At 42.5% G+C, this 17,148-nt stretch overlaps 1 protein-coding gene across 1 annotated transcript; it reads left to right on the forward strand.

Moving 5' to 3' along the window:
* The first annotated feature begins 1,166 nt into the window (after positions 1-1,166).
* spg21 (SPG21, maspardin) lies at positions 1,167-14,711 on the forward strand. Its single transcript, XM_022743378.1, has 9 exons — positions 1,167-1,252; positions 2,022-2,084; positions 8,365-8,526; positions 8,945-9,025; positions 9,495-9,640; positions 9,724-9,832; positions 11,746-11,853; positions 11,944-12,084; positions 14,139-14,711. The coding sequence occupies exons 2-9, from the start codon at positions 2,022-2,024 to the stop codon at positions 14,262-14,264; spliced, it is 936 nt and encodes a 311-aa protein (XP_022599099.1). The 5' UTR covers positions 1,167-1,252; the 3' UTR covers positions 14,265-14,711.
* The last annotated feature ends 2,437 nt before the right edge of the window (positions 14,712-17,148 follow it).

Raw genomic sequence — 17,148 nt, forward strand, 5'->3', positions numbered from 1 at the left:
ACTTTCAATACTTTTTATCTACTTCATTTACTCTATATGAGTATATATGCCACATAAACACCACATGAAAATGTTTTATTAAATTAAAATGATGAATCTCACCCCTTCCCCAACCCAGTCTACAAAACCCTCTCCCTGTCTGAAGTTTAGTAGTGTACAAGTATAAAGTATAAATTCCTCAAATAAAGTAATAAAATTAAACCGAAGTACAGAATAGGTTTAGTTACTTTGACCTACATGTCAAAGTCTGTTGTGTCTGAGGTGTCCTGTAAAAACTGATCAAGGCTGAAAAACCACCAGAGGAGCAGAGACTGTCCAGTAGCCTCCATGTCATTGTGCATCACTCTGTTTTTTGTAATGTGGTTTATTATCAAATGAAATTATCAGGACTATGTGTGCTGTCGCTGGACCTGCATTATTACCTATCTCATCTAGCTGTGTCAAAATCTACATTAGGTAAATACATCTGTCTTTTATTAATTACAAGGAATTCAAATCTTGTAAATCAGGCGTAAAAGTAGGAACACCTACTGCACAGAAACAACAATGTGCTCCTCTGTCTGTGTTTCTGCAGAATGTTCAGTCAAACAAAAGAAGATATAGGCCTACTCACTATATACTGAGTCTTTATCCATGTGTGCTACAACATGACACAATTACTTTATACACAGCTGGAACAGCTCAACAAACAAGGTGTTTGCACGTCTGTCTGCTCTCACAACAACCAATCGCTGGCTCTCATACATGAGCAGTCATGAAATTAAAACATTAAAAACAAACAGAAAAGGAAAAATAAATACTTTTAAAATGGGTTTCATTCCATTACTGATAATTTGACACAACAATACACCACAATACATGTCTGCCTCTGATAGACATGTACCTGCTGGAACTGGGGTAGACAGAGCCCATCACTGACGGATCAAAAGACCCAGAACATCAGGCAACAGACAGAATCCACGATGCTCCACACTCCGGAGCACAAGGTGGCGCTAAGGCACCCGACACACACACACACACACACACACGCACACACACACACGCACAGTGAGCACCAAACAGTGTGTGTGTGTGTGTGTGTGTGTGTGTGTGTGTGTGTGTGTGTGTTGTCTACGGTAGCTCGGTGGGCGGTGTCGGAAGCTTTGCGGAAGTGTGTGAAACAGGAGTCATATGACCAGGCAGCGGCAGAAAATGGTGCCGAGATGTGGATAAAACCCTGCGGACACGGTGACTAACATCCACGACCTGCACGGTAACAGCCCGTTAAACCATATTAATACACGGTGAACATGTTAATGACCGAGGCCTCACCGCAGTCTGACTGTTTACACTTCAGCTCTGATGGTAGTCAGAGGTTTGTTTAACAGGGGCACAGTGTCACTGTACAGTGTCTGTACACCCTGACTGTTTCTGTCTCTGACTGTCTGTCTCCATCTCTGGCTGTAGTGTCTGACTGTCTGTGCCTCTATCAGTAGTCTGTCTGTCTCTGTGTTTGACTCTGCTGTAGTCTCTGACTGTCTGTGCTGTAGTCTCTGACTGTCTGTGCTGTAGTTTCTGACTGTCTCTGCTGTAGTCTCTGACTGTCTGTGCTGTAGTCTCTGACTGTCTCTGCTGTAGTCTCTGACTGTGTCTGTGTCTGCTGTAGTCTCTGACTGTCTGTGCTGTAGTCTCTGACTGTCTCTGCTGTAGTCTCTGACTGTCTGTGCTGTAGTCTCTGACTGTCTGTGCTGTAGTCTCTGACTGTCTCTGCTGTAGTCTCTGACTGTCTGTGCTGTAGTCTCTGACTGTGTCTGCTGTAGTCTCTGACTGTCTGTGCTGTAGTCTATGACTGTGTCTGCTGTAGTCTCTGACTGCCTTGTACTGTCTCTGCTGTGGTCTCTGACTGTCTCTGACTGTGTCTGCTGTAGTCCGTGTCTTTCTCGTCTGTAGTCTCTGACTGTTTCTGCTCCAGTCTGTGACTGTAGTCTCTGACTGCCTTGTACTGTCTCTGACTGTTTGTCCCTGTCTACCTCTGTCCTCAGATGGAGGAGATTAAAGTGTCTCCTGATTATAACTGGTTCAGAAGCACAGTACCACTGAAAAGAGTAAGTACCTGATGATTTACACTGTTTACTGATGGTGTCGTCATTGAACACACTGCAGGTACACACCAACACAACATGCTAACAGAGTACTTTCATTAAACTGTCCAGACATATGAAATGAAGTGGTGTGGGTTCAGCCAATCACAGCATGTGTTCCTGAGTAATTGATGAGTATCTGCAGGATGAACAGATGTATTGATTGGTGAAATGTCACAGCTGTTTTTGAATGTCGAACCATGTAGATTCTTCTTTTAAACAGTTATCAGTTTGTCTTTAAACACATGGTTTAGAGTTAAAGCAGGAAATCAAAGATAAAACAGCATCTCAGTCAACCTGACACTGTTTATAAAAGTTTCTCACACCAACAGGTCAGAGAATTAAAATACTATAATATACTACAGTCAGGATTATTATTAATCAAATTTATTTATTTTCACATTTTCACATTTGATATTAATTATCTGACAGGAAATGATAAGCTCACAGCAGGAGAGAGAAGAGTGAAATAAAAATAAAATATTAAGGGAAGATGAAACAATAATAAATAAATCTGTGGAGGAAAACAGTAACAGGAGCTGTAATAGTACAAGAACAAATGGACTAAACAGTGGTTTCAGGAAGTATTCAGTTCCCTTCACTTTATACACATTAGATTATGCTGTAGATTTAATTTTAATTTAATGAAATTGTAATTTCTGTCCATCAATCAAACCTCCTTTATTTTTGATTCATGAAAAATCAAAAAGTGACAAAAGCATTCAGACTCTTTGTTCCAAACATTGGCCAGGGTTAGACAGAAGACACCGTGAGTAAAAGACATCAGACAGTTGGACTAACAGCATTTAAGTGACATGAGGGACAAGACTCTGGTCTGATGAGACTAAACCTGAACCCTCTGGACACCAGGTCCTGCTCATCACTTGGATAACACCATCCCTACAGTGAAGCATGGGGAGGAAGCATCATACTGTGGGGGGCTTCTCAGCAGCAGGGACAGGGAGACTGGTCAGGACTGATGAAGGATGAATGCAGCCAAATATAGAGAGGTGCTTGAAGAAAACCTGATGCTGCAGAGTCCAGGAGACCTGAGACTGCAACACTGAATCACCTTTCAGCTCCACAGTGACCTAAAACAAACAACCAACACAACACCATAAAGTCTTCAGGACCACTCACTGACTGTCCCTGTGTGTCCCAGTTAAAGTCCAGCCCTAAGCTACATAGATCATAGGCCCATAGATCAGGTCCGTGGAGAGACCCGAAGAGGACAGTTCACAGACACTTCCTGTCCAATCTGAGGTTCTGAGCTTGTAGAGACCCAAGAAGACTGAAACCCGAACTGCTGCTGAAGGTGGTCCAACGAAGTCCTGGATTAAGTTTCATTAGATTTAGACTAATGAAGAACAATGATAATTTTATCCATTTACAATTAAATCTACAGCATATTAAAGTGTGAGCGACTAGGAGGAGTCTGAATACTCTCTGAACTTAGTGTATTATTAAAACTGACTAATTAAGTCTTGAACTTCTTTGTTGATCATTTGATTTTAATCAGTCAACAGATATAAAACAATGAGATTTAATCACTGTCACAGTTTCTATGTGTTGACCTGATTCACTGTGTTCACTAGCAGTGTACCTCAGAACTGACTGCTATGAATAAGCTAAATGAATCTATGGCTTCAGTGTGGATTAAACAGAAATATCAGAATAAATACTGATAATTTTTAATGCTGAAGTCATGATGATTTCCCACTTCACCAGAAATTACACTTCTGAACAGACGGTGACAGTTGGAGGTTATTTAGATTTTACTACTTATGTTTTTTACATGAAATAATAATAATATTAATAAAAATAATATGTACCATTACATTTCAGTGTAGACACGTTGATGAGGAGCTCTAAACTGAAATGATTTAGCTGTACTGGAGAAGTTGCCATAGATCACCTCAGTAAATCCACAGTTCACAGAGTGAATGAAGACCATCAGTGTCCTGATGTATCGATTTTACTCTGATACTGATCAATCAAACAGTTTGAGAGTTGGCTGTGAACACATGAGTGGTTGATCATAGTCATGCAGTATGATTAGATTTACACACCTGTGTGATAGTAACAGAGTCTGTCAGTGTGTTTATCTCAGTGTGGTCTGATGTGACTGATACCAGTGTCCCAGTCAGAGCCTCGCATCCACCTTCTCTTGATGAATGAAGTTTCATTTTAAAAATAGTTTTCTGTAGTGTTCAATAGATTATGTGTTAATATGTTTTAAAAGAACGACAATGAAATAGCAGGATCTCAGTCCCAGTTATTCAACCCTCCTGGCTTCCTGAACTCATTATACTTTAATAATGTCTAATTATAATATGATTCTGTTCTTCCAACTATGTACAGTGGCAAGAAAAAGTAAGTGAACCCTTAGGAATTACCTCCATTTATATATAAATTTGTCCTTAAAAATGGTCAGATCTTCATCCAAGTTACAGTTATGAACAAACGCAATCTACTTTAACTAATAACACACAAATCATAGTTTTGTTCTTGTCCATATTGAAAACATCCTGAGGTCAGGAATTATCAAACCTGGAATCCAGTCAATTAAATAAGATTGGAGATGTGGGTTAGAGACACTTCAACTTCTAAAAAACATTTAGAGTTTGCTGTTCACAGCAAACATCAGCTGATGTGAACCAGGCCTCACAAAAAATAGCTCTCAGAAGACTTATGATCAAGAATCGTTGATTAGCATGAAGCTGAAAATGTCACAGAGTCATTGCAAAGAGTTTAGATCTTCATCAGCCTTCAGTCAGATAAACGGTCTATAGATTGAGATGATTCAGTTGTGTGGTTACTCTCCCTAGAAGTGACGTCCAGCTGAGAAGACTCCAAAAGCTCAACACAGATGATCAGTGATGTTAACAAAGAAGCTCAGAGTTACAGCTGAAGACTTAAAGGAATCATTGGAGCTGGTGAACAGCTCATGAGTCAAACATACATAGATCATGGTGCATGGTTACATGGTGCATGTTGTCCTGCCACAGACACCACAGAGGAAGCTGCTGCTCTCCAAAAAAACAGAAAAACAACAAAGTTTATAAAGTACTGTAATACACCTCAAGGTGCAACCTGGACACATCATCAGTGATGCTCCCGGGATCATAGGGTGTTTCGGGTCTCAGTCAGACACCCTCACCCGGGCGATCCAGCCGGGGGTGATCAGTCCCCCGACTTGTGTCCAGGTAGCGGACTACGCCCCCTCTTCAACCAGAGCCAACGTGAAGCTTTTTCAGATGCTTCCAGGATGTTTTTGATGGCTCTTCGCCTGTGCAGTCCACAAATCCCAAGGAGCCCCAGGACCCAGTGTAAGGACTTGCCTGCAAAACCCCTGCAGCCCACCTCAATAGGCTCGCAGCGGGCCTTCCACCCATTCCTCCGGCACTCAGCCACAAGATCTGCAATTCACCAAATTCTGCAAAAAACTGTGAATAAGGGCCGGGTGGTCTGTAAAGTACCACAAGATGAAATGGTCGTAGTCTGTCATCCTGGAGAGAGCCTCGAAAGAGTAAAGGTCGCTTCCCGTTTAGTCGTTAACATGAAATCTGATTTATAGATTAAAGCCACACCCCCACCTTGCTTAGTGGCTCGAGCAGCATGTGCATTAGTATCATCAGGTGGGGAAGCCTCAATAAGATGGTTTCTCTACTTTGATGTATATGACCTCCTTCACTCCTGTTTCAGACCACCTGTCCTCACTATCCAAAATATGTACACTGTTGTCATGGAAGGAGTGTCCCTAATCCTTCAGGCGTAGGTAAACTGTTGAGTCTTGACCTGAATGGTCCTCCTGTGTTGAGCTGTGTGTTTGGTTAGTGGTTGTTTGGGTTCATGATATATAGGTCTGAATTCCTCACTGCACAGGACTATATACACTACTTTTCTGGGTTTTTCAGTGTGCAGTCTTCAGGATGGACCAGTTTTTGTTGTAAGACGTATGATGTACAACGTATGGGTGATTTTTAAAAAAAAGTTTTTCAAGATTAGAAGGTGAAATGTCAAGAAATTTTGAGAGACAGATGTATCGCCCCGTAGAGGCAGAATATCCAGAGGTGTGACAAAGTCACATCAGCCAGTTGAATTCTGTTTGAAGTGAGACCAACTTGTTTCATCCTCACAGTGTATGCAGAAAAAATAAATCAAAATTTAAATAATAATAACAAATCAAGTTTTAAAGTACATAATTAAATAACAATTAATAACATATTAACTTTTTACCATATAGTAAATGCATTGGGGAGCTCATTGATGAAAAAAAATCTACCTCACTGCTGTTTATTGATATTTTCCTCCCAAATAATCAGCAAAGGTAAAGACTTCAGGTGATGACAGGTTCATGAAATGAAAAAAATAATAATGCAAAGGAAGGTTATGATGCTAAGCCCTTTTTTCCTGTTTCAGTTACAACTAATCCAGATTTCATAGTATGTTTGATTATTGTTATAAGTGTATTTCACATAAGGTAAAGGTAACACCACCAATTAGTTGAATCACTTTGACACAATCACATCTCTTTATATGAAGAGAGCATGGCTCAAAAACAGAGAGAGACCAATAAGCTCCACAGTAATCGATCATTAATTATAATCACGGTAAAAGTTCTAATCATTGAGATATTGATTTGAACTCAGCTCTACTACATTCTCCATACATTCTGTACCCTGATTCCATTTTCTGTCCACATTCTAATGTCTCTGAACTTCTGTGTTTTTACCTTCATGAAAATATGATTTCCTCTTTCCTCAAGGGATTTGTCCCACAGCACATGTTCATCAGGAGACATGGGTCAAATAGTCAACTATCACATGCCTGCACTAACTGTGTGACTGGGTTATTGGTTTGCACTGTATAAACTGTCAGCAGGTTTAATATTTAGGAACCTTTTTTGATGGCACTTTTAAGTTTTACACCCACAGAATTCCTTTTTCAAAAAAGCAAAGCAGCTCTTTAGCTAACGAGGGAATTGAACTCATATGATATAAGCAAGAGCATTTTAGAGACTCTTCTGCAGAAGTCTGGTGGAAGTGTTACTTTTAATGTATGCACATGGTATGGGTACCTGGGGTTGAAGACCACAGACTGACCAGTACAATGATAGGGGAAGAGCAGAGACAACTGGAGTGTAAATACAGACTGCAGGTGGAACAGAAAGCTCCACAAACTGTGTCTGATCCTGTTCATCATCATCATCTCAAAGAATTCACTACACTGCCCTCAGGAAGATGCTGCAGAGCTGCAACAGCAACCAATAACATTTACAGAAACTCCTTTAGATACAATAACTTTGTTGAACTAATAAACATCATTTGCACTACAATCATGTCATTCACTATTAATCAAGTAGTCTATGAAATATCAGAAATAGTGAAAACGCTCGATATTATTTCCCCAAGCTGTTTAAATGTTTATTTCACCAAATGTCTAAAACTAAGTATTCAGTTTACAATCAGATATTTTTCCTCCCATAATGTCAACAAGTGAATGTCCAGCACGAGTTAATCCTCATTTTTGATTAACATGTTGTTGTTCAGCTGTGTTGATCAACAACTGTTGAATGTGACATGATCGTCTGTGATACAGAAAATCATCTCCAGATGAATTAACAAAGCAAAATAATAATTAGCTTCAGTCACAGTCTGAAATGTTTCAGGAGATTGCTTTTGTTGAATGTTCATCAGTGAGAGAAACATCACATGACTCACAGAAAGGAAGTGCCTCCTGCCAGACACTTTCCCATTGATTTCTCATATCCATCAGTCCCTGATATGGATGAGACTCAGGACACAGTGAACCAGACCTGATGACTCAGCAAATCTGGGAGGCACTGAAAACTCAGACAGAGAAGTCACAATAGATGCCATAGAAATCCTCACAGCTATCATGTTATACCATCTCCAGGGCTTCTTGGGTCAGTCAAGGCTGACAGGTCTGTTTGCTCTTCCGGCTGCAGATGGTGGGAGGTGTGGTCAGTCCTGAGTTGGACAGAAAAGGCCTACAGGCTTTCAGTTACAGAGAAATAACTGTTTGGCTCAGCTGACACAGGATTTATCTAACATGCAGTGAATATAGACTTTTCTAGCCATGACGGCAGCTTGACCATAACACTGCAGACTGTAAGTAAAGAGGTCTTTTCTGTATGTGGGCTCCATCTTTAGTTTTGAAGCCAGTTTCAAAGAGACTTCAGGGTCTTCTCTCCTCACCGTGTTGTTTCTGTCTTCTCCAGATTATTGTTGATGATGATGACAGTAAGGTGTGGTCGCTGTATGATGCAGGTCCAAAGAGCATCAGGTGTCCCATTATCTTCCTCCCTCCGGTCAGTGGGACAGCTGAGGTGTTCTTCCAGCAGGTACTGGCTCTGACAGGCTGGGGCTACAGAGTCATCTCGGTGAGTTCATGTCTGAAAACACTGCAGCTTCAGCATGAGGCTCTGTTTTAATTTAGATTTTATTGGCAGACCTGGGAGTTACAGGAAAATCACACATACTCAGCAGACCCCTGTTCTGACAATTATATATTTAATTGAAATTAATACATAAATACATTTATTTTAAAAGATGCAGGAAAAGAAGAATGAACAACTTCCATGACATTTTCAAAAACAGTACATTACTTGTGGAACTCAACCTGACTGAAGTTTTTGTTTGGTTTAATAAAATGTGTCATATCAGATGAGCTGATCAGAAACACTGTGCTGTTTGCCATTACTTTAATAATCAGACTGACTGATGCTGTAGATTGAATGATCATTGATGACCCCAGTGATTACTCACTGGTCCTGCTGTGATGAACCCGTGTGTTTCCAGCTGCAGTATCCTGTCTACTGGGACCTCATGGAGTTCTTTGACGGCTTCAGGAAGCTTCTGGATCACCTGCAACTGGATAAAGTAAGATCGCCTGATCTCTCTGTGAACCAGCTTCAGGTGTCTGGCCATGAAGGTGTGACTGTGTGTGTCTGCTGTGTGTGTGTGTGTGTGTGGGGGGGGGGTGATCTAATGAGCAATTGTGTTTAAATACATCAATAAACATTTCAGTCCAGAATTCCTTTTTTCAGATTTACATTTCCCTTGTTTTTATCGAGCAGTAGGAACATAGCTACTTGTGTTAGCAGCTGCAGCAGGTAGGTTGTTGTAGCAGTCCTGCAGACTGCTTCATTTCCACCTTGTGGTTGCTTTTAAGAAATTTTAACAACTTTGCTCTGCTCAGATTTCCCTCAGTCCTTACTAGTCTCCCTGTCTCACAGCCTGATGCTGCCTCCACCATGCTTCATCATTGGGGTGGAGTTGTTCAGGTCCACCTGTTCGGGCCGTATCTGTCTGATGAGGATGATGACTTAGCTTTCTCTTGTCTCTTCAGGTCCACCTTTTTGGGGCGTCTCTGGGAGGATTCCTGGCTCAGAAGTTTGCAGAGTGCACACACAAGTCTCCCAGAGTTCACTCTCTGATTCTGTGTAACTCATTTAGCGACACCTCCATCTTTAACCAGACATGGACAGCCAACAGGTGGTGTTTCATGACTCATCACACATTCTCCCTTTGCATGTTCAGATTCATCATCAGTGTGTTATCTCCACCTTCCTCCTCAGCTTCTGGTTGATGCCAGCTTTTATGTTAAAGAAGATTGTTCTGGGGAACTTTGCTAAAGGGCCGGTGGACCCTAAAATGGCAGACGCAATCGACTTCATGGTTGACAGGGTGAGTGGACATCAGTGAGGTACTTTCTGTTAATTTGTCACTGCAGCGTGAAGAAGCTCCTCTTCTACATTTGAGTGTCTTACCATCACTCCTGCTAAGTCATCTGTATGTCATGTGAACAGAGGAGGCTCTGGTTGCTTTTCAGGCTCAGCAGAGGTTAAACATGCACTGTGTATGTTAATGTGTACAGGAACAGCCTTAGTCTTCTATCAAAGCTGACTGTCAGTGAGCTGATGTTCAGTCCACAACGCTCACACACAGCCTCACTGTGAGGGAACACACTGAGTTCACCAAGCTGGTCCAATTCTACAAATATTAATAATCAAGCTGCATTGATTAGTCGATAATCAATCAGTTTAAATTAATCTGTGATTAATTGTCTCAGTCATTTTAAAAAATTGTGTATCATATCATTTTAAATGAAATGTTTTGGGGTTTTGGACTGCTGATCAATATTTACTAAAATGTCATTGTCATTCAAGAAAATAAATGACAGATTAATTGATGATGAAACTAGTTGGTATATGCAGCTCTTAATAATAAGAATAAACATTATATTTACAAAGAGCTTACCAAGATATCACCTGTACACAAGTGAACAAAGAGTATACAGAAGTAAAAACACAGTAACATCAGAGGGTAGCAGATAGATCAGACATTAAACTAACATTTTACAAAGTGAGATTTGAGGAACCTGTTGAACACAAACAGACAGTGAAGTCATGGATGTGTTCTCTGGAGTGACCTCAGAGGGAGGAGGGGAAGGGGTGGGGGTCCTGCAGGGTGAGTCAGAGGAAAGGAGGTGAGTTAGAGGGAGTGTGGTGGTGGGGAAGATCAACAAGTAAATATAGTTTTCAGATTGTCTGAGAGTTTGTTTTTATTGATTGATTGATTTGATTTGATTTTGTTTCCTCAGTTTGTCCCCAGAGTAAAACTGTGGATCAGAGTGTTTAAAGTTCATATGTTCAGCACAAACAGAAAGCACCAGATTTATTGATTTAAACTGCAGTGTGTAGAGATGAAGCTTCACCTCTGTCAGACCACTGGTACTACCACTAAAATGATTATGTCAGAATTAAAGGATTTAATTACCGCTGAGCCTGATGGCTTGTGAGTTTTAATACCTGTACCCACCTGACCACATAGATATGTGTTAATCACCTGGCCTATCTCCCTGCCTGTCTGTCTGTCTGTCTGTCTGTCTGTCTGTCTGTCTCTTTCTTTCTGTCTCTCTCTATCTCTATCTCTATCTCTTTCTCTGTCTCTCTCTCTCTATCTGTCTCTTTCTCTGTCTCTCTCTATTCCTCTCTCTCTTTCTTTGTCTCTCTCTCTGTCTCTCTTTTTCTCTTTGTCTCTCTCTCCCTTTCTCTCTCTATCTCTCTCTCTGACTCTATCTATCTATCTATCTATCTATCTGACTCTCTCTCTCTATCTCTCTCTCTGTCTCTCTCTTTTTAATAAAACCTGTCGAGCTTGCTGACAGATAGAGATTAGTATCAGATTTTTTTCAGCCTGTTCACAGACCTTCAGATATTTGGTTTTAGTGGGACTTATATGGTGTAACTGTTTGATGATTAACCGGTGGATGTAGTGATGTAGTAGCTTCTCGCACCTTGAGGTTGTCAGGTGTGGTACAACTGTACCTGTAAAGAGCCCAAAACTAAAACCTGTACTCACTGACAGTATCTTGTAACCTGCACTGTATGTGGAGCTGCTGCAGAAACATACCAGGAGGATGGATACACTGTTGTTTGTCAAGAAATAGTTCCATCACAAACCTCTCCCTAAACCACTCTCTGCATTTTCCAAATCTTGAATTCTCCCTTTTACCCAGGTGACCACTTTGTTTCTTTAAGTATAAATATGTGTTCACGTTTGAACGTTAACCTCATCCATGTGTGTGTATGCTGTAGTTGGAGAGTCTGAACCAAAGTGAGTTAGCATCACGGCTAACACTCAACTGTCAGAACTCTTATGTGGAGCCACACAAAATAAAAGACATTGCTGTCACCATTATAGATGTAAGTAAGATCAAGTACACCAGCATCAATTCATGTCTGTTTCTACCACAACAACCTGATCTCTGTATTTTCTCTGGGAATGTTGTTCAGGTGTTTGATCAGAGTGCTCTGTCACTGGAGGCCAAGGAGGAGATGTATAAACTGTATCCTAATGCCAGACGAGCTCACCTGAAGACAGGAGGAAACTTCCCATACCTGTGCAGGAGTGCAGAGGTCAACCTCTACATACAGGTACGGTCGGTTCCCCTCTACATATAGGTACAGTCGGTTCCCCTCTATACACAGGTACAGTCTGGTCCCCTCTACACATAGATACAGTTGGTTCCCCTCTTTACTTCTACACACAGGTACGGTTGGTTCCCCTCTACACACAGGTAGGGTCGGTTCCCCTCTACACACAGGAACAGTCGGTTCCCCTCTACACCTCTACCCACAGGTACGGTCAGTTCCCCTCTACATACAGGTACAGTCGGTTCCCCTCTACATACAGGGACAGTCGGTTCCCCTCTACACACAGAAACAGTCAGTTCCCCTCTACCCCTCTACCCACAGGTACGGTCAGTTCCCCTCTACACCTCTGCCCACAGGTAAGGTTGGTTCCCCTCTACGCACAGGTACAGTCGGTTCCCCTCTACATACAGGTACAGTCGGTTCCCCTCTACACACAGAAACAGTCAGTTCCCCTCTACACCTCTACCCACAGGTACAGTCGGTTCCCCTCTACACCTCTACCCACTGGTAAGGTCGGTTCCCTTCTACATCTCTACCCACAGGTAAGGTCGGTTCCCCTCTACACACAGGTAAGGTCGGCTCCCCTCTACGCACAGATACGGTCAGTTCCCCTCTACATACAGGTACGGTCGGTTCCCCTCTATACAGGTACGGTCGGTTCCCCTCCATACACAGGTACGGTCGGTTCCGCTCTACACCTCTACACACGGGTGCGGTCGGTTCCCTCTACACCTCTACCCACAGGTAAGGTCGGTTCCCCTCTACACAGGTACGGTCAGTTCCCCTCTACACACAGGAACGGTCGGTTCCCCTCTACATTAAGGTATGGTCGGTTCCCCTCTAGACACAGACAGGGTGCGGTCGGTTCCCCTCTACACACAGGTACGGTACAGTCGGTTCCCCTCTACACACAGGTACAGTCTGGTCCCCTCTACACACAGGTAGGGTCGGTTCCCCTCTACACACACGTAGGGTCAGTTCCCCTCTACACACAGGAACAGTCAGTTCCCCTCTACACCTCTACCCACAGGTACGGTCGGGTCCCCTCTACACACAGGTACAGTCGGGTCCCCTCTACACACAGGTACAGTCGGGTCCCCTCTACACACAGGTACAGTCGGGTCCCCTCTACACACAGGTACAGTCGGGTCCCCTCTACACACAGGTACAGTCGGGTCCCCTCTACACACAGGTACAGTCGGGTCCCCTCTACACACAGGTACAGTCGGGTCCCCTCTACACACAGGTACAGTCGGGTCCCCTCTACACACAGGTACAGTCGGGTCCCCTCTACACACAGGAACAGTCAGTTCCCCTCTACATACAGGTACGGTCGGTTCCCCTCTACACACAGGTAAAGTTGGTTCCCTTCTACATCTCTATCCACCGGTAAGGTCGGTTCCCCTCTACATACAGGTAAGGTCGGCTCCCCTCTATGCACAGATACGGTCAGTTCCCCTCTACATACAGGTACGGTGAGTTCCCTTCTTTACCTCTACACACAGGTACGGTCAGTTCCCCTCTACACACAGGTAAGGTCGGTTCCCCTCTACACCTCTACCCACAGGTACGGTCGGTTCCCCTCTACACCTCTACCCATAGGTAAGGTCAGTTCCCCTCTACACCTCTACCCATAGGTACGGTCGGTTCCCCTCTACACCTCTACCTATAGGTAAGGTCGGTTCCCTTCTACACCTCTACCCACAGGAACGGTCGGTTCCCCTCTACATTAAGGTACGGTCGGTTCCCCTCTACACACAGGTATGGTACAGTCGGTTCCCCTTTACACACAGGTACAATCACAGAGAAAATCTAACCCTAAGTGCCTTCACCATCCCTGGTGTGTGTTTGCTGAACATTGTGCAGGTGCTGCACTGATTCCTGACAAATTGTCACTACATTAGTAACAACATACAAACATCAGAATTCTGACAATCACTGAATCATTAAGAATCCTTGTGAGTCCATTGTACCATTTTGCGTCTAGTGTGATGTGTCGTTTTAGTTGATTTATCTTTAGTTTTTTTGTGATATTACTTGTTGTTTACGTTCAGATTCACCTGCGTCAGTTCCATGGGACGAGATACGCTGCTATCAGTCCTGACATGGTGAGCGCGGAGGAGCTGGAGGTGCAGGAGAGTCACCTGAGCGGTAACCGGGACTCTGAAGATGACCAATGAGACGACATTCACCTGACAGCTGTTTCCTCTGAACATTTCCAACGGTTTCTCTGTCTCATTTCACAGCGTGTCTCCAGGTTTTCTATGAAACTCAACAGTCAATTAGCGACTCAACTGAGAATATTTTTATTTGACAGATGAAGCAATATTTTGATAATTACCTGTATATAAATGATACTTTACCGCCTGCTTTATAACACATACAACTCCTTGCCTTATGTTGAATGACCGATACTTGTTGCACTCATAAACTGCCTGAACTGTTGTCTGTGTGTAAAATACATAATGTGGTTAACGTTGCCAGCAGTTAACTGGTTTCCTGTTGACAGAAATATGAACACATTGGTTAAAGAGACATATCTGAACGTGTTTGTGTAATTCAATGAGATGAAATGACATTTTTTGACCATTTGTTTTGAAACCTTTACAGTAAATTTTTAAATATCATATGCGTGCAGTTGTTATTTCCTCTCATGAGTCACATTTTGTGGTTTGAGGGGTGATGAGTGTGTTCAAACATGAATGTTTCTGTCTCCATATCTGGGTTCACCTGTTGAACTTCACAACCTACATCATTTTAAAAACGCACTCTCACAAATATAATGATAAAATAATTGATGAAAGAATCAATGAAACAGATGTGCTGTGTATTTTACAAGGGATCATGTAAATATTCTTTATCCTGTGAGACATTTTCCCTTTTTAATTACTTTCCAGCACAAAAGCAGCTGAATGTGTGAAACGTGTTAGACATGTACAACCAAGAAGGAATAGCAAGATGTGTGGCATACATTTGTGATCGACACGGCTTTCACTAAATCCAAGTCTCTCCTGTTTCATTCCTCCTCCATTCCTTTACTGTCAGAACAGAACTGTATTTCTGTATAGAAGCTACTGCCAAGCATTTTGTGACAAATAACTGAACAACATACACGTTGTGTCAAATAAATAACCCTCACTGACTCGGGTTGAGTTGGTGTGGGTTGATTGTGATTTGTGCACAACTGTGAACTGAAATACAAGCGTGCTCTCTCCACTGATAGAGCAGCCCATTATATACATATAAATAAAAAACAGTAGCAGCATGTCATAGCTGCTTGACCTTTACAGCTCATGATTTTTATAAGTTTTCTGTAATAAAATAGATTAGATGTAAAATCAGCTTTTCTTCTCCAGCTTCTTCTGCAGAACCATGAGCATCATGGTGAATCATCATCACACTCGTGATGAAAAAGCTCACTGCTCCAGGCAGTCTTGGAGATCCCCGATTTCATTCAGAAGGCACAACTATCTCAATGCGCCAAGAGTAAGGAAAGACAGAATGGGAAAGTCCAAACCCTACAGTCACGAGCCAGTAACATTAGGAGAATAGAAGAACTTACCTGGCAACAAAAGAAAGATATCTTCACACAGGATGAAACATTGGACAGATGAGTTAAGAACAAGTCCCAGCCAGAGAAAGTTGATCTGTTAGTGTTCACAGCAACAGACTTGGCATGAAAAAACAACTTTACAGAAAATGGAGGCTGAACCACACAGGTTTAAGGAATTGGCACCCCCTTCCAATCTCACCATCCAGAAAAGGAAGACTGCAGTGTTACTTAGCAAGGACCGGAACATCACCATCCTACCAGCAGATGAGGGAAGATGCACGTTGTCCTAAACACAGCTGATTACAATACCAGGATCACCACACTACTCAGTGGCGCCATACATATGAAACACTGAAAGGGCCTCCACCAGTTGCTACAAGAAGGAAACAGAGTATTTGCTAAAGCTACAGAAGAAGAAACCATCAATCACCAACAGTATCATCCCTTGTTCCCTGGAGAAACCCTGGGTGACCCCAGAACTAAAAGCCCTATTGAAGGAGAAGAAGAGGGTTTTTAAATCCGGGGACAAACATGAGCTGAGGAGGGTGCAGACGGAGCTGAAATGGGAGATTAAATGAAACAACTGTAGAGGGCGCCATTTGAGAGGAATAGTGAAAGAATGAAGGAGCTGCGATACCAGTAGGTTCAGGTAAACCATTGGTGTGCACATGCTATATTACTGTATACAGGGAGTTTTACTGTCCTTCAATGATGCCTGTACCTCTTGAAGTTGTAGATACCCATGCAGTAAAAGCGGAAAAAATTTCTATTCTGATAACCAGTCTGGTTCTAGAATAGACTATGTAAAACTAACGTTATATTTTACTGTGTTACTATATAGAGAATGATGGACCTGGAGGGACAAGAACCATGCCATATTCTTGTTTTTGTGGATGAAGCTGGCTTCAGTCTATCCAAATGCAGGAGACGTGACTGCAATGTCATTGGCCGCCGAGCCACAATTGGCACACCAGGCCAACGTGGGGGCAATATCACAATGTGTGCTGTCATTTCTGAGAATGGTATGAGCACACATATTCCACACATTGGGCCCTACAACATCCAATTTCTCATGGCCTTCCTAGATACACTTTACAGAGATCTAATACCAGAACATGAGAGATATTTAGTTAGGCCAGATTTGACAAATTATGTGATTGTGTGAGATAATGTCAGCTTCCACCGAGCCAACGCTGTTAGAGAATGCTTTGCTGCACATCAAAGGATGAAAATGGAGTTCCTTCCACCATACTCCCTGTTCCTGAATCCAACAGACGAGTTCTTTTCAGCCTGGAGGTGGAAAAAATATGACCATGGGCCACAGGATCAGATGTCTCTGTTGAATGCCATGAAGGCTGCATGTGAGGATATCACAGGTGATCAATGCAGGGGATGGCCATGCAAGGAGATTTGTCCCCTGATGCATTGCAAGGGAAAACATCAAATGTGATGATGACGAAAATCTCTGGCCAGACCAACAAGACCGACAGGATATCCACGTAGATGAGAAC

Source organism: Seriola dumerili, unplaced genomic scaffold (genome assembly GCF_002260705.1).
Source record: "Seriola dumerili isolate Sdu_G_001 unplaced genomic scaffold, Sdu_1.0 BDQW01000003.1, whole genome shotgun sequence".
Classification (NCBI taxonomy): Eukaryota; Metazoa; Chordata; class Actinopteri; order Carangiformes; family Carangidae; genus Seriola; species Seriola dumerili.